A 27,540-nucleotide genomic window follows, 5' to 3' on the forward strand; every position below is an offset into this window, starting at 1 on the left:
GTCAAGATCGGGAGGCGGGGCTGGTGGTTGGGAGGTGAGGATAGGGCTGGGCAGACTTATATGGTCTGTGCCAGAGCCGGTGGTGGGAAGCGGGACTGGTGGTTGGGAGGCGGGGATAGTGCTGGACAGACTTGTACGCTCTGTGCCAGAGCCGGGGTTGGGAGGCAGGGCTGGGAAGGTGAGGATAGTGCTGGGCAGACTTATACGGTCTGTGCCAGAGCCGGTGGTTGGGAGGTGGGGCTGGTGGTTGGGAGGCGGGGATAGTGCGGGGCAGACTTATACGGTCTGTGCCCTGAAGAGCACAGGTACAAATCAAAGTAGGGTATACACAAAAAGCAGCAAATATGAGTTATCTTGTTGGGCAGACTGGATGGACCGTGCAGGTCTTTTTCTGCCGTCATCTACTATGTTACTATGTAAATCTGCCTTCACATTTCAAAGTCAAAGTATTCACAGGCTTCCTCTTTGAAAATTGGTTCAAGGTCTGAGAGCTGTTTTGAAAATTGCCAAAGTGTTCACTACTGTCCAAGCGTGGTCAGTAGCAGTGGAAATTAGTTGATAGTTGAAGAGGAAGCATGGATGACGACACTTAGGAGAAAGCAAAGAGCAGATTTTGTTGAGGCAGCAATGTTATTTGAAACCATAAAACCAACCTGTTTCAGGCTAATGTGCACTTAAGGAGGTTAATTCCGTCTTGATGAATGAAATGTAAAATGCACAGGGCTTGTTAGAAAATGCATTATCATGATGGATTTCAAATGTGTCTAGATGTCGTGAAACAGCATTTTAGTTCAACTCGTTTCATGTGCCCCTGTGCAAGAAACACTCCCAGCCTATTTCAATGTCATGAGACCAATTTTCAAGTTTAGGCATTTGAATTTGGGGCTCCTTTACCAAGCTGCGGGAAAACACTAATGAACACTTATAACGCAGGGGGCGCTGAGGTGTCTCGCGACTAGCACGCTAAAAAATAAAATGTTTTTTTTTTCTTACAAGGAGTAAGACGGCTGAGGGGAGACATGATAGAGGTATATAAAATAATGCGTGGAGTGGAACAGGTGGATGTGAAGCGTCTGTTCACGCTTTCCAAAAATACTAGGACTAGGGGGCATGCGATGAAACTACAGTATAGTAAATTTAAAACAAATCGGAGAAAATTTTTCTTCACCCAACGTGTAATTAAACTCTGGAATTTGTTGCCGGAGAAAGTGGTGAAGGCGGTTAGCTTAGCAGAGTTTAAAAAGGGGTTGGACGGATTCCTAAAGGACAAGTCCATAAACCGCTACTAAACGGACTTGGAAAAATCCCAAATTCCAGGAATAACATGTATAGAATGTTTGTACGTTTGGGAAGCTTGCCAGGTGCCCTTGGCCTGGATTGGCCGTTGTCGTGGACAGGATGCTGGGCTCGATGGACCCTTGGTCTTTTCCCAGTATGGCATTACTTATGTACTTATGAGTATGTCTGGGGGTGGAGAGTGGGCATGTCTGTGCTAATCAGTTTGTGAATAATACACAAAACAGCGATGACTCTAAAAAATGAGAACAAAAATGTTGAAAAATGAAGATGGTACTCCGATGGTGAAGATTAAAAAAATTTGTATTAATCATAAAAGATATAAAATAGGGTAGAACAGGACTCGACACAGCAGTGTTTCGGCCAGCAAGGCCTGCGTCAGGAGTCTTCTCACCACATCGATTATCTTTCCCTGTTTTTACATCGGATATATTACATCTTACTGAAATGTAGGGAAGAGTTTATGTGTTAGATTAAATTGAACTCGTCTGTAAAGGCAAGTCTCCGGTTGTCTCTTCAGAGGACTAGTTGTGTTAGAAAATGCATTAAAGCATTAAAACCGAGAGGCTACAATAAGCGTCTCATCTATGGGATCAAAAAGGGGAAGGGTAATCGATGTGGTGAGAAGACTCCTGACGCAGGCCTTGCTGGCCGAAACACAGCTGTGTCGAGTCCTGTTCTCCCCTATTTTATATCTTTTATGATTAATACAAATTTTTTTCATCTTCACCATCGGAGTACCGTCTTCGTTTTTCAACATTTTTGTTCTCCTTATTTTTTTAGAGTCATCTTCGCTGTTTTGTGTATTGTTGTTTTTTGCGAAGACGGTCGTCTTCTGTTTTTTTTTTTTTTTTGTACACGTGTAATCAGTTTGTGAAGCCACATTGCCGCACATGAAGGGGCCTTTTTACTATAGGGTTGCCGCGTGGCAACTCAAAACTACCGCCGGCTTAATGTGGGTGCCAGCGCTAGCTCCACCCCAAGCACACGCCATTTCTGGTGCTAGTGGAAATATTAAAAAAAAATATTTCCACAGGGGATTACCCGGTAATCGGGCAGCCTCATGCACTTCCCGGTTACGGCTGGGTTAGGGCAGGAGCCTTTACGTCACCTCAATGGGTGGCGGTAAGTGCTCCCCCACCCCAGAAATGACCCACGCGGCAAGTGCAAACTTACCACACGGCCATTTCATGTTTGGTTATTTTCACCCGCTGTGGTAAAAGGGTCCCTGAAGCGTGGTGCATACGTAATGTGTGAGCTCTTACTGCCTACAAAATGGGTAGATGTAAGGGCCTATGTGGCAATGGCCACACTAGTGGTAATGTTAACACGTGGTCAGTAATGCAGAAAATCGGCCATTTTCTGGCCATGGCAAAAGTGGCCTTAGTGCATGGGAAAGACCCAAGGCGGGACGGGGGCGTGGTTAAGAGATGGCCGTCCTCGGCTGATAATGGAAAAAAGAAGGGCGTCCCTGACGAGCATTTGGCCGACTTTATTTGGTCCCTTTTTGTTCACGACCAAGCCTCGAAAAGGTGCCCGAACTGACCACATGACCATCGGAGGGAATCGGGGATCACCTCCCCTTACTCCCCCAGTGATCACCAACCCTCTCCCACCACCCCCAAAAAAACAAATTAAAAAACATTTTTTTCCAGCCTCTATGCCAGCCTCACATGTCATACCCAGCTCCATCACAGCAGTATGCAGGTCCCTGGAGCAGTTTTTAGTGGGTACTGCAATGCACTTCAGGCAGGCAGACCCAGGCCCATCCCCCCTACCTGTTACAGTTGTGGTGGTAAATGGGAGCCCTCCAAAACCCACCCGAAACCCACTGTACCCACATGTGAGTGCCCCCATTACCCTTTAAGGGCAATGGTAGTGTTGTACAGTTGTGGGTAGTGGGTTTTCGGGGCTCAGCACTCAAGGTAAGGGAGCTATGCACCTGGGAGCAATTTGTGAAGTCCACTGCAGTGCCCCCTAGGGTGCCCGGTTGGTGTCCTGGCATGTGAGAAAGGACCAGTGCACTACGAATGCTGGCCATAACCAAATGGCTTGGATTTGGCCAGGTTTGAGATGGCCGTCCTCGGTTTCCATTATCGGTGAAAACCGAGGTCGGCCATCTCTAAGGTCGACCTAAATGTTGAGATTTGGGCGTCCCCGACCGTATTATCGAAACGAAAGATGGCCGCCCATCTTGTTTCGATAATACGGGATGCCCCGCCCCTTCGCCGGGGCGCCCTTAAAGATGGGCGCCCACTTTGATTATGCCCCTCCACCTGATTTAGCGTGCGCTAAATGATGAGGCATTATATTGCTATGGTTGCCTTATCAGTTAGCATGCGCACGCACTTTGGGCTTTTACTACAGGATGCCTCAGCGTGTCCTAGGGTAAGTCCTTTTAATCTGCGGTAAGCACGAACTAGTGCTACCACAGCTCGGTAAAAGGAGTCCATATAAAGCAAGTACTATAATGCAGTCAACTGGCTGAGAATAAGAGGCAGGAAATAGAAGTGCATTCTAATTTCAAACACAACTGAAATTTTTAGTGGAGGAGTGGCCTAGTGGTTAGGGTGGTGGACTTTGGTCCTGGGGAACTGTGTTTGATTCCCGGCACAGGCAGCTCCTTGTGACTCTGGGCAAGTCACTTAACCCTCCATTGCCCCATGTAAGCCGCATTGAGCCTGAAAGCGCATGAGTGGGAAAGCGCAGGGTACAAATGTAACAAAAATAAAATAGATACTATTGGAGATTCTACATGGAATGTTGCTATTCCACTAGCAACATTCCATGTAGAAGGCTGCGCAGGCTTCTGTTTCTGTGAGTCTGACGTCCTGCACGTACATGCAGGACGTCAGACTCACAGAAGCAGAAGCCTGCGCGGCCACATTGGTGATGTGCAAGGGCCAACTTCTACATGGAATGTTGCTAGTGGAATAGCAACATTCCATGTAGAATCTCCAATAGTAGCAACATTCCATGTAGAATCTCCAATAGTAGCAACAGTGGAGGAGTGGCCTAGTGGTTAGGGTGGTGGACTTTGGTCCTGGGGAACTGAGTTTGATTCCCAGCACAGGCAGCTGCTTGTGACTCTGGGCAAGTCACTTAACCCTCCATTGCCTGCCGCATAGAGCCTGCCATGAGTGGGAAAGCGCGGGGTACAAATGTAGCAAAAAATAAAATAAAATTTTTTTTATTAAAATTCTTTTTCATTTCATTGTGTTCTTAAAATAGAATGACTTTTTTAAAATTTCAAATTAGGAGCCAGTCCCTTTTCAGGCTCTCTTGCCTCCCGGTAGTTCCTCAATCCCCAGCTACCATCCACAGGATGATAAGCTCTTCATGAGGCGGGAGCAGTTCCCCGTTGCTCCTCCCCCATCAACATGGTAAAACAAATGGATCCAGTTGAGCAGAGGCTGGTGCCATTTTAAATACCTGCCCTAAAGGAGAAATCTGTCTCTTTTTGGTTGGTCAGCAGCAGTTTCTTTTATGACGGATATTCTGCCTTTCCTTTTAGTACATCAGTAGGGCAGGAAAGACCAGGGATCACTCTCGACCCATGAAAAATTTGCCGGCTCTGAGATGCAGTAAGAGGAATTATTGGGGTTAGGAGGGTGGGAAGGGTGAGAGAAAGGAGTGGGAGACTAACAAACATAGGAACCCAAGCTATGCCATCCTGGGTCAAACCTAAGTTCCATCAAACCCAAAAGTAGCCAATCCAGGCCACAGGGAAAGAGAAGAGGGCTCAGGAAGATTTTTATTTTGCTGCTTTTGATTTCTAGCACAGAAGGGGGCCACAGGGACTTTTTTTTTAAATAATGTTTTTCTCTTTATTTGAAATTACATTTGTTGTTTCTTCATTCAAAATTAGCAAAAGAAAATAAAAATAAAAACAAAAACAATTAAAATGAAACACACACACACACACGTAAATGAAAATCAAGTGAAAAACTTGTCTCTGTACTTTCCAAATAGAAATATCATGCAGGTTCAGAGACTAAAGAAGCAGAATGCCAGCTGTCTCATTTTTTTTTTCGGGTCAGGTTGATTCAGTCTTCATTTTATTTGACTGCAAGTACTGATCATTTTGTGTCAGGATCTTCTTGAATGATTTGTACTTGTTTCTATTTGTTTTACATTTTATGTTTTTATTATGGAATCCACCTAACATGCATAGAAACAGACTATAAATGTTTTAAAATAAATAAATAAATACATTCCAAAGGCCTACAACACAGAACTGGAAGTCAGATCACAACTACAAAAATCGATGTTGCCTGTGACCTATGGTCATCTTCCACTACATCAACATCACTGATAGTTTATTATAATGGGTAATTTTGAGACATCAGACTCCAGAGGAAAACCGTCCAACCCGTAGATCAGCCTCAATCGCCGGAGATTCTACAATCCAAGGACTCAAAACGGACCAAAACTGTGAATCTTTTCAACCACTAACGGTTGAGGATGTAAGATCACTGTTGTTGAACCGCTCCCGAACGAACTGCTCCCTGGATGAATGCCCAAAATACCTACTCAAATCCATCCCTATGGAAGCAGTAAACTGGTTACTTGATGATCTCAATGAGCTGTTAAAAACTGTCTCTCTTCCTCCTGTTATGGGCAAAACTGTTCTCACTCCACTGTTGCAAGAGAAGTTTAGTCAGCTTGAGACCGATAGCCCTGTCAGTATGATCCAACTGAGTGGTTCCTGATGAAGCCCTGTTATGGGTGAAACGAATCGGGCCCCGTTGAAAAACAACAGTTGAATTGTGGGGTTGTCAAGCCAGCATTTATTAAGCTAAGTTGATGCATGCCATGCTGTAGCTTGAACAATTTTTGTTACTCATTTATCTTTACTACTACTACTACTACTTAACATTTCTAGAGCGCTACTAGGGTTACGCAGCACTGTACAAAATAAACAAAGAAGGACGGTCCCTGCTCAAAGGAGCTTACAATGTAAAGAACGAAATGTCAAGTTGGGGCAGTCTAGCTTTCCTGGGTAGAGGTGTAGAGGTTAGTTGCCGAAAGCGACATTGAAGAGGTGGGCTTTAAGCAGAGATTTGAAGATGGGCAGGGAGGGGGCCTGGCGTATGGGCTCGGGGAGTTTGTTCCACGCGTGGGGTGAGGCGAGGCAGAAAGGGCGGAGCTTGGAGTTGGCGGTGGTGGAGATATTTGTGCTCTATTATGGGCTTTTTTGTATAAAAAAAACTGCGCTCTATTATGGGCAATTTTGCATGATGCTCCTATATGGGCAATTTTGAATGAGTGGAGTAGGGAATATTTACCCCATGAAAGAAACTTGATCACGAGCACAAAGTCTTTTATAGATAATAGTGTCTTGTTGATAAGACCTTGGCAGAAGCCTTGGTTTCTGAGGGTATTTCCCACTTTCCTCATTTCTTTACATTCATTCCACACAACTCTTTGGATTGTGTTTGGCTGTTTTTCAGTTCTCTGGAGTATTAGATTACCTGTTTAGGATTAACAGCCCATACTGTTTTTTTCATCATAAGCTAGGTGTAATATCGCCTGCAAACTACCGTCCAGAGGCAAGCATACTCGTTTTTACTAAAGTATTAGAAACCTACATCAGTAAACAACTCTCGTTATATCTGGAAAAATTTTCTATATTACACTGATCACAATTTGGCTTCAGATCGTCACATAGTATGGAATCATTGCTGCTCGTTCTAACTACATATGCCAAACAACATCTATGCAAAAGCGACCAAGTAATTCTTCTCCAATTCGATATAATGGAAGCGTTCGATGCGGTTGACCGCATATTTCTACTTGAATGCCTGGATCAGATAGGAATAACAGGGACTGTGATCAAATGGTTCAGTGAATTCCTTTCAAATCGAAGCTATTCTGTCAAGCAAAACAATCAACTTTCCAACTACTGGTCTCCTAACTGTGGGGTCCCGCAGATATCTCCCCTCTCACCTATGTTAAATCTCTTTATGTCATCCCTTGCCTCAATATACCTGGGTCTTAATGAACTATTATTATCTTACATGGATGACATCCTCCTTCTCTTACCAGTGACAGCATCAAACAAAAGATACAATTCAGTCTGTAGCGAATGGCGTGACTGCTGTTAGCACCTGGGCTCTGACCAATAAATTAAAACTGAATGTGTAAAAAAAAAACAAGGTCCCGTGGTTCCAAAATCATGGAGTTGAGGTCCCATCATCAATATCTTTGTCCAATGGTCAAAGTTTTACAGCAGAGTCTGAAACCAGAGTACTAGGGGTCTTGCTTGATTCTTCACTCACCTTTTCTTCCCCTATTAACCAGCTATGGAAGAAAACACTATTCAAAATGAGACAGCTACGTCTAGTCAGATCATTCTTCAACCAAAAAGCCTTTGCACTACTAGCCCAAATGTTAGTCCTACCTCACTTGGATTACTGTAATTCTCTATTTCTTGGTATTAAATGTCAATATTAGAAAATGCAAATCATACAGAATACAGCTGCTAAACTAATATACAGATTGAATAGATATACTAGTGTTTCAACTCATCTCCACAAACTGCACTGGCTTCTCATAGCAGAAAAACTCAGGTTCAAACTGTTTGTTTAGTTTTTCAAATCTTACAGGGTTTCACCTCTGAACCAGTGATTAAGACCACTTTGCTATGTTTGGTCCAGTCTAACAGACTGAACGAACAACTGATGCTAGTATCATCATTTCAAAAGACGTTTAAACCAGAAGATTTTCAGCTCTCTATTCCCTGTACTTGGAGTTAAAATATGGAACTCTCTACCTATTGCTATCAGAAGAGAAAACAGCTTCTTTCACTTCAGGAAGTGTCTAAAAACCTTCCTCTTCCCAAAGACTGTTTCATAACAATCCATTGACTTCTACGTCCTAGTATCATCCATTATCCTTTCCTATAATGTTTTTGGTCTCATGCATTATACTAATGGTCTCTAATTCTTCTCATACCTCACACTAATATTATTGGCTTTTGTCTCACCTAGAAGTAAACCGCACTGAACCCTGGAAAGGGGATATTAGCGGTATACAAGAATTGATTTGATTTGACATATTCCATGAAACATAACGAAACAGAAGAAAACATAACACAAATATCATAGAAATATTGAGCTGCTTTTTGGAAAAATTGCCCATGTGTTTTGGCTGCGGATATTTTTGCTTGTAAGAGAGAAATGCAATAAGACGTGAATATACAGTACTATTTGAGTTGTAGGATGTTCAGGACGTGGAGCAAGCTGTATAGTAAAGCAGCCAATGCAAGCGCATCAGAACTGGAAAAATGATCAAAAGGATGATGACAAAGCAGCAGACGTTATCTCAAGATACAGCCTGTTGCCAAGGGCACTATCACCTTGTACAAGGTGAAAATTTGGCACTCTCTCCTCTGCTTCATGTCCCACTTTCACCCACATCCCTTTGCTCTCTATAAATGACTCCCACAGACCATATTGTTAATATCAGTCAGCAGCACGTTCTACAGTCGGTCAATATGAAGAGTTGCCAATTATCAGTAAATGCAGTGACAGTAAATGAACAAGAAATGACAGGTCTGTAAAAATAATTACCTGCCAGCAAAAACATCACGACTGGTGCATGCCGTAGGCGCAGGTCCTTCAATGCCTGCAGGCACAGTCTCAGTGCATAAAGGGGCGAACTGTGACATGGCTAGTTCAGCTATACAACAAAATAGCAATGGTACAACATTTGTCCATTAAAAAAAAAAATGTTAAAATTGTCAGTAAAAATCTGGCAGGTTGCCAGGTAAAAAAAAACCAAAACATTTTTCATGAGCTGTCAACCCTGGTCTGTGTTCATTGGGAATAGAATTTGATTGATTGAATATTCCGTTTTCTAATTACCTTGCCCTCTGGCTAAGATGTTATTGGCTTTTGCTTATTACACTTATGAAGCTAGTGGTGTAGGCTGGTGGCTAAAAACCATACCCACTGGATCTAGTAATCCAGGTACAACATCATTGCACAACTCTAAGCAAGTCACTTAAGCCATCGGTGCTAGACACAGAGTAGATTACAAGCTATTCTGGGAAAAGATTTTATAACATGCAATTTATCTTGAGTACTGCTGTGTATGCAGAAAATTGTAAGTAATGTGAAAAAGAGATGAAAGATGTCTACCTGTAAAGCACAAAGAGACCTATTTAATAAGCTGTGTTACTTGCTTGATGCACATTAAAAATAGCTAATATCTGTCATGGGATTTCACACTAATGGACAGAGGGGAGCATTGGGGACTGTGCCTGACTGTTAACTTGGGTTGACTTTAATGCACGTTAACTGCTAACATGGCAGATAACAGTTGACTAGACCATCAAAGGTGCACTGAAATGCTTTCTGCATTATCAGCTCTTAGCAATGAATATGCACCAACATCTGTTAATCTCGCAACATGATACAATCAATGGTACTAAGCCACGCTGACTACTGCAACGGAATATACGCGGGATGCAAAGACCAAATCCTAAAGAAACTGCAGACTGCTCAGAACACGGCAGCCAGTCTTATCTTTGGTAAAGCATGATTTGATAGTGCGAAACCCCTCCGTGAAAAACTACACTGGCTTCCAATCAAAGAATGAATTGCTTTCAAAATCTGCTCATTGGTTCATAAAATAATCCACGGTCTAGTTCTGGGATACATGATCGACTTGATTGACCTACCAACGAGAAACGCATCCGAATCAGCAAGAACATACCTAAATCTTCACTTCCCAAGATGTAAAGGACTCAAATACAAATCAACATATGCGTCCAGTTTTTCCTACATTAGCACACAACTGTGGAACATGATACCAAAAGCCTTGAAAAATACGAATGACCACCTAATCTTCCGGAAAAACCTAACAACTCACCTGTTCAAAAAGGCATACCCCACCGATCCAACATAAATGCCCGATCTCTGCAACACAATGTAACTAAATCACGGTACAGACTGGACGCAACTCTTCCATTGCATGATCCCCAATGTGGTTGCGCCATAGTAGCTCTATCAAACTACTTAACCACAACATCACTTTGTATTTGTCTACACCAGAGTCCGCAAGTGCTGCTCCGGAACTATGTAAGCCACATTGAGCCTACAAATAGGTGGGAAAATGTGGGATACAAATGTAACAAATAAATAAAATAAATAAATAATATCAGCATTCCTTCTCCCCAAATGCAGGAACACCTTCAGGGGCCCTTTTATAAAGGTGCATAAGGGCCCTACACACGTCCAGCGTGCGCCAAATCAGCATTATCGCCCGGCTACCGCGTGCCCCAGGTGGTAATTCTGAATTTGGTGTGCGCTGTGTGGCACTTACCCGGCGGAAAATGGCAGGGTGGGCATGCTGCATAGCACGTGAGACCTTACCGCTAAGACAGTGAGTGGCGGTAAGGTCTCAGGCCGAAAATAGGCATGCGCTGGTTTTTATTTTGCCGCACGTCCATTTTCCAGCCCCTTAAAAAAAGGCCCTTTTTCCAGGATGCGGAAAAAAATGGCCAGGTGCGCGCGCCCAAAAGATGCGCTCGCACTGCTGCAGGCTGCTTTGTTGTGGCTTAGTAGAAAGGCCCCTCAATTACCACAGTTAGGAGGTCATTTTACAACACTACACGTATATTTGGTACCTATTCTATAAGGAAAGTAGGTGTCTACTTTCCAGGGACATAGCCAAGGTGGTGGCTCGGGGACATATTATAAAATGGCCAACTCCCTCCTCCCCCACCACGGTCTGCCATCTCCCCCCCTTTCCTCCTTCTTCCTCCCTTCCCGAGCCTACCTTTTTTGTTGTTGTTTTCAAAATCTAATCTAATCTGCAGTTTATATACCGCATTCCGAAAGCTGCTGAAAACCTACCTCTTCAAACAAGCCTATCCAAACGACCCGACTTAATTTACGAACCTAATCCACACCACTAACAGCACCTATACCTCTACCCCCCCTCCACATCTCTTCCTCTTGTCCTACACTATATAACCACACCATAACCCTTCTATCCTTCAAATGTGTTATTTCTGTGATACTCTCAGGCTTATTTTCAAAGCACTTTGGGAGGCTAAGTTCCATAGGTTTCTATGGAACTTTGGGAGGCTAAGTGCTTTGAAAATATGCCTCAGATCTGTAACCCATAATTTGTAAGCCGCACTGAACTTGCTATCGAGCGGGAAAGAGCGGGGTATAAATGCAATAAATAAATAAATATCCAGCAAGAGATTTTAGGCGGCTTACAATTCAAAACCCCCGAACAAAAGCAGGAAATGACAAATTAATTAAAAAAGGAACTTAATGTAAATAAAATGAAAGGGGGCTTCAATTTCTTATGCAACTGCCTATAGTCCAATTCTAAATAAACTAGACCCAGTAAAGAATTTCGCACAGTAACAGTTTGAAAGGAAATCCCGGAGCCAATCTGACACTTAAACCTTACATTCTTTATAACCGGATACCTCGGTAGTACGCTTTCACAGACTCTAGCAGAATTATAAAAACAATGAGAGACATTGAGTTAATAATTCAGAGGAATTCCCATATGAAAAACTAAACAAGCCGTTTTAAAAATAATTTGCGCACATATGCGAAGCCAATGAAATCCTTTAAGATAACAAGAAACACTATCGTATTTCCTTAGTCGAAAAATCAACCATACTGCTATATTCTGTAGAAACTGAAGTTTGACTAACAATTTACTACTCAATCCAATATATAAAGAATAACAATAATCTAGATTAGATATTACCAAATCTGGACCAATACAGTAAAATGTGACCTTTGAAAATAAGACCTTATCAACCTCAGTTGATGCATACGGTAGAAAGACTTTTTCCAAACTTATTTATTTGGATTTTGCACACACCTTTTTCAGTAGTAGCTCAAGGTGAGCTACAGTCAGGTACACTGGGTATTTCCCTGTCCCTGGAGGGCTCACAATCTAATTTTGTACCTGAGGCAATGGAGGGTTAAATGACTTGCTCAAGATTAGAGAATGGCATGGGGATGGGGACCCACAGTAACCGTGGGGATGAGGAGGGGGACAGAGCTCGTGGGGACAGGGACAAACTTTGTCCCCATGTCACTTTCTACTTTGAAGCCTGTTAATGAACTGGACTGTTATTTATGTTTGATCCAGGCTACAATATGTTTGTTTTTTGGGAAAAAAAACAAGCAAACACGCTGGCCACAAATAGCAAAATTTGCATGGGGGATCCTGTACATCCTGCTCCCAGCACATCTTCTAAGAAGACATCTTCTATTGCAGAAAGGACTGTGGAAGACAGGAGAGCTAGACTGAATCCCGAGATTGTTGATGACTTATTATTAATCCACAGATTAAAAAATCATGACAGTGCTTCATAGGGCATATTTCTCCCCTCTAGGGCATACAGAATGGGTTGTATTTTGTACTCCTGCACATGTTCCCCTGGGCATTTTAACAGGGTGGATTAGGATTACTTGGGGTAGTAGAAGTCAGCTATTGTTGGGGTTGGAAGGGTAGAGGGTGGTGGTGGGAAGGAGGGTTATTATAGCTGCTCATTATTATCATTGTTTTCTATTTGTAATTTATACTCAACAGTTGCACAGCATATTGTTCCTTTTTATACTTTAATAAAAAGATTTAAATATAAAATCATAAGTGTGTTTTGAGGCTTCTGCAGATGAGGACAGAGCCCATGGGGATGCAGACAGGTTAGAACTCATGGGGACGGGACAGGGACAAATTTTATCCCCGTGCCATTCTCTACTCAAGATCACAAGGAGCAGCAGCGGGATTTGAACCTGGCACCTCTGGATGTCCAGGATGGTGCTCTAACCACTAGGCCACTCCTTCACTCCATTTGGCTAATCTGGGCTTCAAAAGTCAGCAAAGAATCCAAAGTAACTCCCAAGACCCTATAACTACATTTAGAGTTATTCCATTAGGCAATATTAAATTGAGAGGAATATCATTCACAGAATTAGAAAACCATAACACTATTGTCTTGGCCTGATTCAATTGAAGCATATGTTCTACAAACTATTTTTTAATTTTGTTCATGGCACAAAAAAAATGCTATCAGACGTTTCATTCAAAATAGAACTTACAAGAACCAACATTAAAATATCATCAGTATATGAAAATACATGCTCTCCTTTGCCCATAACAATATTGAAAAGGGAACTCATGGAAAGATTGAACAACGTAGGGGACAATGGTGAGCCCTGAAGCACTCCACAAGTAGATACCCAACTCTTCAACATTACACCCCCCCAGACAGTCCCAATCCACTGAGTCTAGTCAATAGCAAGCCGTGATCCACAGAATCAAAAGCTGCAGAGATATCATACTGAATTAGGATAATCTGTTTACCCTTACTCAAATCTTCACACCAGTAAAAGATACTCAGTACTATGCCAAGGTCTAAACCCGAATTGTGTAGAATGATAACATGAAAACCTAGCAATATATTTAGATAACTGTTGGCTAACGAGTGTTTCTAGTAATTTAGTAAGCAGAGGAATCTCCACTATAGGTCTAAAACTATAAGTGATAAATCCAGATTCTGAACCTTAGGTATAGGACTAAGGGCAATACAGCCCATCTCTCCTGGGAGCTTCCCTACCATCAATTGTTAAAAAATGAAAAAAGCCACATAATTATAGTGATTGATGGATTAGTAAACAAATTAGAAGGACAAATATCCAATATGCATCGACAAGATGACATTTTGGGAGCAGTAATTGAAGATGACATAGTTAATGGGCTCAAAAGTATCCCAGAATTGGTCTACAATGATATCTACCTCTGAATCAGAATCCAAGACAGAAAAATAAGAATCTGTTACCCGTACCTGATTATTAGCAAGATCACCACACATTTTTTGAAATTTTGGACAGAGAAAGTTTGCCAGATCCTGTGCGTTAGGGTGAGCTCTAATCATCTCTCTATCAGGGCTAGGAAGAGAAAGATCATTCACTAATGTAAATAACTTTTTTGAATCAATCAATTCAGTACCAATTACTGTTCTATAATAAGCCTTTTGTTGCCTCAGCAAATTTATAAGACCTCAAGGCTTTTTTCCATCTAGTGGATAAATCATAGTTTTTTTCTCCAAATTCTTTCAAGATATCTACAGGTCCTTTTTAAATTTCTAAGTAGATCAGTATACTGTGACCCATGCCACCTACCCGACAGTGTAGACAAATGCTGCTTGCCAAAATACAAGCTGAGTCCACCAGCCATGCTTACCAAAGTATAAGCTAAAATTTAGAGTACTGTTTGGTGAACTACAAACTGAATCCACTATCGAGCCAAAATCCAGATCTCCAAAGAAATCATACTCCATTTTTTAAGCCGCCTTGGCTCCTGGGTCCTCTTAACAGGTCCCTTTGTCACTCGGGGTGAAAGTATTCCACTTCAACCAACACTTGTCCAGGTCACCCCAGATAAGTCTAGGGCTCCCGTTCAGCCCTGAGAGCCAGTGGGTCCAACTCCCCTTCTCCTGGGGTTTTAAAATCAGTCAAAACTCTTTGCTAGTCCAAATACGCAAATAACATGCAGATCACCATTCAGGTGAACGTTAGGTATCCACAGTTTTCTCTCACTATAATTAATGCACTCCTCGCCTTCCAGGACGGGGTTAGTCTGTTCCAGCCACCTGGGGATATCTTCTTGTGTGTATGTGGGTGGGGGTGGGGGCTCTATTTCCCAGTGATGGGACATACATCCTATCACATAAACCAAGGATTAGGTCTAATAGGCCTAACTTTCTGAGATTTCACAGGAGTGATAGAATCCAATGAATTTTTAATAATTAGATCCCATTCTGCCTGTATTTCAATAGGATCATTTTGTTGTATACAAATCTTATTAAAAACTAAATTCCAAAAGCTAACTTCATTGATTCCCCTCCCCCTTGTTTTAGCAATAGGTCTATCCTGCTTAGTACTAATAGAAAATATACAAATAGGTAACTTAAAATTGAGCTAAAAATGGTCAGACCATGGTACTGCAGTCCACGTAATATCAGACAATGAAACTGACGGTAAGAAGTAATTATGTCAAAAAGCATGTGGTGGTGGCAGCGATCCCCAAATGCTGCCCTGCCACTGGCAATGGCGTCTCCTCTGTACTGCATCCTGCCTCCGAGTAAACAGGAAGTTATGTCAGAGAGGCTGCCCGAAGTACAGAGGAAAATCGGTGCCGGCGGCAGGGCAGCGTATGGGGATTGATGCCGCTGCCGACTTTTAAAAACAAGAAAAGAAGGTAGGCTGGGGAGGGGAGTTGAGGAAGGAACGGGAAAAGATGCCACTTCATAAAGAGTGCCGCTTGAGGCCCCCACCTCAGTTGGCATAATGGAAGGCCCACAATTGCAAATAGGCATCCATGTGGAACAGCAACCTAATGGTTAGAGCAATGGGGGGGGGGGGGGGGGAGAGAACCAGGATGAAGAGACAGAGGTTGCAGATTCAAATCCCAGGGTATCTGTTTGCAATTTGTTTTTTAATGTGAGCCCCCCCCCCTCTCCCCCAGGAACAGAAAAAATACCTATTGTGACTTCCCTTACTCCATCCAGTGGAGAATTGCTCAATCAGATCACCTTTATGCATCCTGGATGTGCCAAGTACCAGGTCTAAATACAGACACTCATCTTTTTGGACATGGACATCCCTTCCCCTTCTGAAATCGGACTTGAACATCCATATTTTGGCCCCTCTCTAATCCCCAAACATACCCATACCATGCCCCCTTGCCATATGGACATACTACAGTTTTAGATGTCCATATCCTGGTTTTATAAAATTGGGTTTTGGACGGCCATGCAATGTGGTTGTCTAAATGCCAGTTTCCGGATATCCAAAACACAAATAAACCTTCTAAAATTACTACCAGATAACACAGTAGATGAAACAGATAAAGACAAAAATAGCCCATCCAGTCAACCCAGTAAGATGGTTAGAGTTGCAGCTCTGGATCTGTGCAGGCCAACCCCCTCGTGCTTTCCTTGAAAGCATAGCTTCTCAAACTGTGGGTCGGGACCCCAAATGAGGTATGTTTGGGGGTCACAACTTGGGGGCGCTCTCCATAGGCGCATCATTTTATGATGCTTTCACTATGATTTTTGTGTTTTATGATGTATATTTTTTTGCTACCTGCCCGGGAGTGTACGAATATATACATTACATTTTTATCTTGTTTATTATCAGGCTCATTTTCGAAAGAGAAGGACGCCCATCTTTCGACATAAATCGGAAGATGAATGTCCGTCTCCCAGAGACGTCCAAATTGGTATAATCGAAACCTGATTTTGGACGTCTCCAACTGCAGTCCGTTGCAAAGACGTCCAAATTTCAAGGGGGCATGTTGAAGGCGGGACTTGGGTGGTACCCTGGCTTCCTCAACAATCATGATTGCTCCAACAGCAAGCTACCCAGAATAATCCTGGTACATGTTGCTTGAGCACTGCCCACCTTTCTTGCTGCTAGAAATACCTCTTGTTATTTCTCTGAGTTTGTCTGGCTGTCAAATAAAATATTAAATAAATAAATAAATATTCTATTTGTCTCATTTGTATCCCACATTTTCCCACTTATTTGCAGGATCAATGTGGCTTACATAATACCGTAAAGGCATTCGCCAAGTCCAGTAGAGAAACAAATATAAGGTGATAAAGTCGAATATAGATACATGTGTTTCAGGTACAATGGGGATAGAGGAGAGGAAGGCTAAATAGTGTCCATTACAATGGGGATCGAGGAGAGGAGATTGTGTAGTGTCCATTACGATCTTTGGTTTTACTGTGTAGCAGTGTGTAGGTGGTTATGTTGGGTCGGTGGGATATGCCTTTTTGAACAGGTTGGTTTTTAATGCTTTCCTGAAGTTTAGGTGGTCATATGTTGTTTTCACAGCTTTTGGTAGTGCGTTCCATAGTTGTGTGCTTATGTAAGGGAAGCTGGATGCATAGACTGCTTTGTATTTAAGTCCTTTGCAGTTTGGGTAGTGGAGGTTTAGGTATGTTCGGGATGATCTGGTTATGTTTCTGAGTGATAGGTCTATGAGGTCTGTCATGTAGCCTGGGACTTGGCCGTAGATGATTTTGTGGACCAGGGTGCAGATTTTGAAAGTGATGCGCTCTTTGATTGGAAGCCAGTGAAGTTTTTCTCGTAGGGGTTTGGCACTGTCGAATCGTGATTTGCCAAATATCAGCCTGGCTGCTGTGTTTTGAGCGGTCTGAAGTTTCTTTGTGAGTTGTTCTTTGCATCCTGCATAGATTCCGTTGCAGTAGTCTGTGTGGCTTAGTACCATTGATTGTATTAGGTTACGAAATGAGTCCCTCGGGAGGAAAGGTTTTACTCGTTTAAGTTTCCACATTGAGTGGAACATTTTCTTTATTGCGGAGTTCACTTGTTTTGCCATGACTGCACCTATTTTTTGCTGACCCTAGAAGCTGTTGCCTTAGGCAATTGCCTAGTCTTGCCTAATGGTCGGGCAGGCCATGGGTAAAGAGAAAAAAAATCATCTCTTTATGTCCATTCAATTAATAGGTAGCACACTTAAAATACAACAAAGTATTTTTCACTCCACCCACAATTTTACTGTGGAACTTGTTGCCCAAAGATGTAGGTTAAACTAGGATTAAGAAAGGTTTGGAGAAGTTCTTGGAGGAAAAGCCCTTAAACCGTTATTAGAGTTAGACCTGGGAGAGCCACTACTTATCCCAGGGAGCGAGCAAGAAGAAGAAACTGCATACTATTTTCAACACAATTTCTCGCTTCCAATACTTGGCAAATATTTGAAGCGGATAAGATGCGGTAAAAGAATCATCACAATATTCATTAACTTCAAAAGTGTCTTTTTGACAGTGCCTATATGAAATTTATATGGAAAGCACTTTGAGTGACTCGACTCCCACAAAAATTAGTCCAAATTATTTTTGCCTTCCACGATGATGCACCCTGCATTGTAAAGGCGTATGGCAAACAATTGTCCAAAAGGACTTCATGTAAGACAAGGATATGTGTTGTTACTACTATTATTAATGTGGTCATCAATTGGGTAATGAACCAAAACTTGGTTGGGGTGTGGGCAAGGAATGTGGTGCAGACGGCCTAGCATTTACCAAGGCTGGATATGCTAATGACATTGTTTTCACGGAGAATCAGAATTCAAGGCCCAAGAGATGCTAGATGTAATCACAGAAAGAGCAGGAAAACTGGGGTTACAGATCAACGCAAAAAAACCCCCAAACAAAGTAAAATAAATACCCAAAACAAGTGCATCAGATAATTTCTTTTTGTTCCCTGTTTCTGGGTCATAGATCATAGAAGTCTGCCTGGCCCTATCCTTATGTTCCAACTGCTGGAGTTGCCCTCGAAGCCCACTCCAGCCTATTCATCTTCTCATATGCGGGACACAGACCATAAGTCTGTCCAGCACTGTCCTCATGTTCCAGCCACAAGGTTGCTGTCTAAGCCCTTTCCAGCCCATCCTAAACCAGATTGCCATATATGAGACACAGACCGTACAAGTCTGCCTGGTATCGGCCCTAGTTCATCACAACCGGAGTCGCCATCTAAGCATCACTCGACACATCCACACATATGCAGCCATTTAAGTTTAGGGTTTGTTTTTATAACTTCCATTTTCTAATTTGAGATCATCTGTGTTCATCAGGTTACCTGATAAGAAAATCTGATGCCCTGCCAGTTTCAGCATGGTAAAAATTCATTGTAAATGTCAGCTGGTCCATTCAAGGGATGACTTTGCAAGACAATGCTTTCCTGTCATTTAATGACGTCACCTCTTGAAAGAATCTTCCTGAATGTTGCTACCAAGGAAAATTACTTTGCCTTCTTCCAGAGAGATCAATATTAGAAATGATTCAGTTTTCTAAGTTTGAGAGCTAGGCTTCTAAATTAGTCACTATAACAAATGTCCTTTATTTAGGATCCTATAAAATTGGTCACTACAAGGTGACCTTTTCATCACTGGGCACCTAGGGGGAAATTCTCTAAGAGAGTGCCTGAATTAGGGGCTCAGAGGGCACCTGATAGGAGCTGATCCTATTAAGGAATGTAAGTACCTACCTTCCGTTATTGAATTCTAGCCTATCATCTCTATGACTTTATCTGCAACTTTCTGTAAATTAGTCACCTTATTTTCTAACTCCTCTTACTCTCTTACCTATCTATATGTTCCATCTTTGCTTATACCCTATGCTGTCTATTAAAATGTTCCATTATGTACTGTGTTGACATTGTAGGTAGTGTACTATGCCACAGTGGTGTAGCTACGTGGGGTCACAGGGGCCTGGGCCCCCCAAATTTCCTCCAGGCCCCTGGTTTTGCTGGCGGGGGTCCCCAACCCCCACCAGCTGAAGCCTTGTCCAGCGCTAGTCTCCGGCGCTGCCGGGTTCCCTGCCCTGCCCTCTCTTCCCCCTCACGTCCTGCACACTCCTTTAGTTCACTGGAGAAGGCTTCAGCTGGCGGTGGTTGGGGACCCCCGACAGCCAAGGTATTTGCTGCAGCTTGCAGTTAGGAATTGGGAGAGCGGCAGGGTGGCAAGGTGGTGGTGGAGGGGGGGGGGCGGCAGACCAAAATGTGCCCCCCCCACCTTGGGCTCTGGCCCCGTCCCACAGCGAGGTCTGGCTATGCTCATGCTATGCCATACTTCATATTGTTATTTCAATATTTTTACTGCTGTAATTGTCAATTGCTCATGGTTGATTTATTCTTACTGTACACCGCCTTGAGTGCGTTCCTTCAAAAAGGCGGTAAATAAATCCTATAAATAATAAATAAAATATATGCCTAACGTTTTGGCATGAGCACTTACACCAGCTGGCCACAGCTCTACTCCACCTTCCTTATCCCTGCAACCCATTCCTATCCATGTTATCCAGTCAGCGTGTTTTTTTTATTGTATTGACTAGTTTGAACATTTAGCCATTAGCGCAGGCCCATGCTCATGTCTAACATCCAGTAAAATCAATGCCAGTTGCTTAATGCAGCTTGGTAAATGGGCTCCTTAATCTAGGCGAACTTTTAACTAAAAAAACTCAGGGGCCCTTTTAGCCAACTGCGGTAAAAAGTGGTCTTAGTGCATCCTGCATGCTAAGGCCGTTTTTCTATTTGCAGTATTAATGACCACATGCTAATGTCCCAATTAACGCATGGTTAATTAGTGTGTGTTTATCGCCATCTATTTTGTAGGCAATAAGGGCTAATGTGCTAACCATGCACTAATCGGTTAGCACGTGACAAAGTAGCTGAGCTAACCAATTAGCTCAGAACATATCCTGTCTCCTTTACTACTACAACTACTACTTAACATTTCTAGAGCGCTACTAGGGTTACGCAGCGCTGTACAGTTTAACAAAAAGGACAGTCCCTGCTCAAAAGAGCTTACAATCTAATGGGCGAAATGTCAAGCGTCAAGTGGGGGCAGTCTAAGAAATAAACATTTTTTTGCAGCGCGTGGCACACACACATGCAAAAATTACCACAGTATGCCTGAGTGTGGCCCATGGTTGAGACATTTTTTGCTGCAGTAATCACGCATTGGTGCTTACCACGGCTTAGTACAAGAGCCCCTTAGGCTGCTAAGTTTGCCTAAAAATAAGCACCTAATATGGTTTCCAAATTGAAGATCTCAGCTTTTTATGATTATTAGCCTCAGAGAGACTAAGAGGCCCTTTTACTAAGGTGCATAGGTGCCTATGTATGTCCAAGACATGCCAAATTAGAACTACTACTACTACTTATCACTTCTATAGCACTACAAGGCATATGCAGCTCTGTACACCATACACGAAAAGACAGTCCCTGCTCAAAGAGCTCACAATCTAAAAATGGAATGTTGCTAGTGGAATAGTAACATTCCATGTAGAATCTCAAATAGTAGCAATAGAATCTCCAATAGTAGCAACATTCCATGTAGAATCTCAAGTAATAGCAACATTCCAGAATCTCAAATAGTAGCAACATTCCATGTTCCACTGCACTAACCACTAGGCTACTCCTCCACTAGCAACATTCCATCTAGAAGCCTGCCCTTGCAGATCAGCAACGCAGCCACGCAGGCTTCTGTTTCTGTGAGTCTGACGTCCTGCAAGTATGTGCAGGACGTCAGACTCACAGAAACAGAAGCCTGCGCAGCTGCGTTGCTGATCTGCAAGGGCAGGCTTCTACATTACTACTACTACTACTACTTATCATCACTTCTATAGCGCTACAAGGCATACGCAGCGCTGTACACCATACATGAAAAGACAGTCCCTGCTCAAAGAGCTCACAATCTAAGGAATAGCAACATTCCATGTAGAATCTCAAATAGTAGCAACAGAATCTCCAATAGTAGCAACATTCCATGTAGAATCTCAAATAATAGCAACATTCCAGAATCTCAAATAGTAACAACATTACATGTTCCACTGCACTAACCACTAGGCTACTCCTCCACTAGCAACATTCCATCTAGAAGCCTGCCCTTGCAGATCAGCAACGCAGCCACGCAGGCTTCTGTTTCTGTGAGTCTGACGTCCTGCAAGTATGTGCAGGACGTCAGACTCACAGAAACAGAAGCCTGCGCAGCTGCGTTGCTGATCTGCAAGGGCAGGCTTCTACATTATTACTACTACTACTACTACTTATTATCACTTCTATAGCGCTACAAGGCATACGCAGCGCTGTACACCATACATGAAAAGACAGTCCCTGCTCAAAGAGCTCATAATCTAAACAGGACAGGCAAACAGACAGAACTACCAGCCAGCTACCCTGTGCCCTGGGCGGTAATTCCATTTTTGACTGGATGCCGAAAACACAGTAGAATTTTCTATTTTCCACCACGTGGCGCTTACTGGGTGGTAATCAGCAGTGCATGTGCACTGGCTGCTTACTGCCTGGTTAATGTGTGAGACCTTACCGCTAAGTCAACGGGTGGCGGTAAGGTTTCAGCCCGAAAATGGCCATGCGCTGGTTTTAATTTTGTCGCACATCCATTTTTGGCCACAAAAAAAAGTATTTTTTCCAGGAGCGAGTCCAAAATATGTGCCCACACCAGCGCAGGCCACTTTTAGGCATGCCTTATTAAAAGAGCCTCTACACCTGCAATCTCTACCGCAGGTACTCTCATTATAACCTAGCAAAATCCATGCAAGTAATTCCCACCTTTATACAGCCAAACACACATCAGTGCCTGTCTTCCTGCAGCTTGATGCTACATCTGCTTTTGATCCTGCCAAGTAACATCTCCTTACATTTTGTTAGGACTGAAACCCATTTATCATCTACTTGCCCAGGCTGCCAGTTATCGTTTCGGTGTTTCCGTCTAGTTCAGTAACATTTTTTCACCATTATTGGACTTCCCAGCTATCATGCTCTCTATAAATCCAGCAAAATTACCTTCAATGTGCATTCTCATGTTACTATTCATCAGTGCAATTTTTCTAGCAAAAAAGGTGCCGGTACTGAAATGCCAGGCCACCCTCCAGGGGTGGGGTGATCACTGAGGGACTCACTCCACAATAGCCAGGCCCCCTGCAACCAGTCACAGAATCTATGACAAGGCAGAATTGGTGTGTAGGGCCTGAGCTCTTTCATTAAAACTTGTGGTCCATGGGTCAATTTTAGCAGACACTGGAAAAGGTGCTGGTACTCAGTACCCCCTCAAATAAAGCCCTGCTATTCATATCTATATCTTCATACTAACACTAGATTCTATGGCAATCTTGCTTTTCAGACATGTCCAGTCAAATATTTATGGATTCATTGTCATGATCATCCAGGCAGCACTTGATTCACTTGCCTGTTTTATAATGGATTCCCGAGTTCCTAATCCATGTCACCAACAAGGGTCACTGCCACAAAATGACGCATGATTTGCAACATCCTGCAGAGAGATGTGAACCTTATCTGGGATAGTAATGGAAATATTGACCCTGCTGGAAATAAAAGGAAATTCTGGCTTCTTTAAATAACTCCATAGCCTTAAATCTTACCCAACCAATGTTCAGCTTACCAAAACCGAGCTATAATGCTGTACACCACGTCTACAACACCTTATCAAAAGGTGTAGGTACTGTCAATAAAATATGACTGCAAAATATTCAGAAAATGAGATATGCATTTAAGAAAACCAAATAGAGCATCCCTAAACCACCTGGCATATAAAATTCAATGCTATGATTTTATAAACTCTCAGGGTGTTTGCAGTCAAACAATTATGCCTGAAAAAAAACCCCCACCCTAAAACAAAAACTATCATAATGGACCATGGTAGATGGAATTATTGACTTCTCCAGTCTGCCCAGCTATTTGGTGTATACTGCTGTGGATATATATCCCAGCTGTCAGCTGTGGAAGCTTGACAGTTTATGGGGTATGGCTGCTAATTCCAACATTATCACATACCAACACCGATTAAAACAGCATTCCATTACAGGACTGAAATCATACTGAGCAAACATGTTCATCATGGCATTCAAATACATTTGAATCCTTCTCTACTTCCATTTTCTCATATTCCACAATCTTGCGCCTTATGCGTTGGCAGGATACATTCCTGTAAGAGGTCAGTTGCCATCTGTCCAAATAGCACAGGAACCAGCAAAAGGTCTTAATCCAGTACACAATACAAATGGAATCCATTGGTCAGAATTGTTTAGATCTGAGCATCCTTCCCATGACTCCCCCTCCCCCCCCCCCACCAACTTGCTTTTCCAGTCTTTGCCAGTTGCAGGAGCAATACCTAAGCAATCAGTGCTACAATGATTTTATACCACATTCAGGATGCTGTATCCAACTCTTCTTGGAGAAGGGATACACTGTATCAAAACATATCAATCACCATACACAGAGGTTTTAAATACTAGGCACTGCAGAGCTTTTGTGAAGACAAGTCTAAAATACAGTACCACTTTGCAGATTAAAAATAAATGAAGCGTGCAGGATATAGCCTAGGTTATATGCCATTAATATTTGCTATTAACCCCAACCTCACATAAAATCTTGAGCTACTCGGCTAGAAAATGATAACTAATACGTAATAATAAAGAAATGAGTAATTAATAAACTAGCACAAGAGGCAAGAGAGTCTGCTATTTTGGGTTAACAGCAGTTTCTACAGTTGAATGATGCCCCATATTTTAACCTATGAATATCAAATTCTATATGAGAAATGTAAATTTATTTAATGTTAAAATGATAACTTAGTGCAAGCATTTACAGAAACCATCAGTGTCTATGGAAGTACATAAGTATTGCCATACTGGGAAAGACCAAAGGTCCATGGAGCCCAGCATCCTGTTTCCAACAGTGACCAATCCAGGTCACAAATACCCGGCAAGATCCCCAAAATGTACAAACCCTCTTGTGCCTCTTATGCAGCCACGGCTGGGGTGGAAGATGCTTGCCTAAATAAACATAGCAAAAACCAGAGAGAAGCAGAGCAGGTTTGGGTATCAACCACTGTGCAATCTGAGAACTCAAGTAATAGCACTTGTTTAGATCCTTTTGTGAAATAGGTGAGACCTGCTCCATTAGAGATACAATGGTCAGTGTAAGCACTAAACTGCCCACAGCCTCCCATGGGCAACTTCAAAGCATTTCCTGTGAAAAAAGGATGGGGTGGGGGTGGGGGTGGGGGGGGGGGGGGTAACAGACCTGAAATGCTTTTTGGCACTGAGATAGTTGAAGTAGGTCCTGGGAAGAAAACTTCCTTTTGATGCCCCCGCCCCGCCCCCTCCCTTTAGCTAAAACCTTGTCATTTCTATGCAGGAGAAGGCAGGGGAGGTTCTGCATTTCTTTAAGCCAGTTTAGGCTGTGATATGGCTTTCAGTGCACACTCATTTCATCTCGTTTTATTTGACTGATTTTTTTTTTACCATGGATCTCTGATTAGTTAATAATAAACAACTTTAAAAAAAAAAGGATTTATCTTTAAATCCCATTTGATCTTTCAGTCCACTTTCCTCTTGAGAGCAGCACCCATTTTTATATATATATATATATATATATATATATAATATATATATATATATATATATATATATATATATATATAATGGCTCTCCAGTGTAGCCCTTAAATTTGATCGTGGTGAGCTCATTAGTGCAATGAGATGCTATGACCTTTCAAACATTTCAAATACATTTCAAATCACACTGATGAGTACAAGGGAGTCGGAAGCCTTGCCCTTCAAAGTGACAGCTACACCGACAGTGTATCAATTATACAGTGAGTGTTCCTATAGTGGACGAAGACTGTGTCACAGACATGGCTGCACTGTTCAGGCTGCTGCACAGAGGTTTTCCCCCTGGATTTTTACCATGATTTACCTTCCTCGCTTAGGAAAGATAAAATGTATTGCTTTTCCAGGTTGTGTTTGAAGTGCCCCAGCAAACCTTACCCGCCTCCTATTGTCGTTTCCACAACATAATTAATCTGGGTTGACTGGCATGACAAATTAACCAGCAGGCAGCACTTCTGAAGTAGAAAAGAATGTTTTCCCCTAGAATAAATTGCTTTAATCCTTAACGCTAGACAGCAGGCATGTCTATTCATTAACTGGACAGGCTCCAGTGCCGATTTAAATGACCTGATTTTCTTCTGAGACTAGATTACCAATCTCGGGACTGAAAGACTGAAATAAAATCCCCTGGTGCACAGGGTCTGAAAAGCCTTCCAAAAGGATGTGAAACCTCAACATTCGCAGAGAGAATCTAAATAAACCCTTTAAAACCAAAAAGAAACACAAAAACCATTTTCCATCCCATTAGGTCCCATAGGAGTTTCACATTTTTCAATCACAGCAAACATAAAAGCGAAACACGAGACGCTTTTTGCAGGTTAAATGTCAGCCACTGACTTGGGAACTTTTACAAATGAAACAATCCACAAACCGTAATACCTGCTAAATTATCCGTTCTTTACTCAGGACCACATTCCCTGCCTTTCCCCCCTACTCTGAATTTGCAACAGCAAAATGTGCCAGTGGTCTTTGTAACCCCCTTTCAATTGCTTTTACTGTAAATATTTTATTGCTGCAAACGTGCTGGGACGATATCGGTAACATTGCCATAACGTTTACTGCATACCTGAGATGCAAATGATGAAATTAGCTTGAAGAATAAAAAACACCTCCCAAACAATTTCCATCCTCCGACTTTCATTCCAAGTGTATCACTCGGCAAAAAAAAAAAAAAAAGAGAGAGATCAATATCACAGTATGAATTCTTCCAGCAAATCTCCTTTTCCACCTGCTGTAGGTATCTCCCAGACCCCACGCTCCTGCCACATGTCAAAATTCCCTTAAATGCGCGCTGTTCATTTCCCCTTTCTGCCCGCGATCAGACGAAAAAGCGACACCCGGCTCTTCCAGCAAATTTGGGTAATAAATCCACAGAAAATATTCCTCCAATGCATAAGACAGCCCACTTCTCCGACGAGTCTATTCCAGCGCACAGCGCTCAAAGTTGCTCGCAAACTCTCCAGTCCTGGTGGAAGGCTTCTCAGAAAGGCTCATAGCTGGATTTTTCTTCCCTGTAACAAGAGAGGAAAGTAATCACCACACAGCACGCTTTCTTTTTTAGTGAAATAGAGAATGCAAAAAAAAAATATGGCTGAGAGAGAGAGAATTTGGACGCTTTGCTAGCGGTAATTTTTGCCCTCTGCAAAAGGTTTTCCACAACAGAACTGTAGGGGTCCTTCCCGTCTCGTGTATGGACCACTTTCTACTTTCTGCACAGGAGGGAGAATAATTCGGCCAATCCTTTTTTTTCCCCCCACCACCCTGTCTTTCCTCCCATTACTCAAAAACACCCACTTAGAACTTAACAATCTTGGAACACTGAACAAAATTTATAATGCAAAAACAAAACGAAAAAAAAAATTTTTCATTTGATTTTACAAACTTAAGATATTAAATTCCTCCACAAACAGAAAGTGAACCTGAGGATGGCTAAACACAGTTTTTTTCCATTTGTGCGCAGAGCAGGGGAATGCAGCCCCTCTTACAAATCAAGACACTGACATTGGTCTTAACTTTATCTACAGCAAAGCTGCTGAAAAGTCAGAAAAGTAAGGGGGGAACAGGGGTTTCCTCCAGATTGCCTCTCAGAAATGTTCCTCCGTGCAGCACAGGCAGGGCTTACTTACGAAAACCGTGCTGCTCCTCGGATAACAGAGTGGGAGGTGGGGGGTGTTACTCCTGCCCAGAGCCCCCAGTCCAGGGAGAGCTGCCAGTGCGCTTTGCAAACAGCCT

The 27,540-nt window shown here is 42.5% G+C and overlaps 1 protein-coding gene across 1 annotated transcript in view; it reads right to left on the reverse strand.

The window, feature by feature from the left end:
• CA10 (carbonic anhydrase 10) overlaps nucleotides 1-26,435 on the reverse strand; it is a 483,383-nt gene extending 456,948 nt beyond the window's left edge. Inside the window, exon 1 of the mRNA XM_030206387.1 lies at nucleotides 26,375-26,435. Coding sequence (XP_030062247.1) covers nucleotides 26,375-26,435 — 61 coding nt within the window. The remainder of the gene's footprint in view (nucleotides 1-26,374) is intronic.
• Between the last annotated feature and the right edge of the window lie 1,105 nt (nucleotides 26,436-27,540).

The sequence above is a fragment of the Microcaecilia unicolor genome, chromosome 6, assembly GCF_901765095.1.
Source record: "Microcaecilia unicolor chromosome 6, aMicUni1.1, whole genome shotgun sequence".
NCBI classification, from domain to species: domain Eukaryota; kingdom Metazoa; phylum Chordata; class Amphibia; order Gymnophiona; family Siphonopidae; genus Microcaecilia; species Microcaecilia unicolor.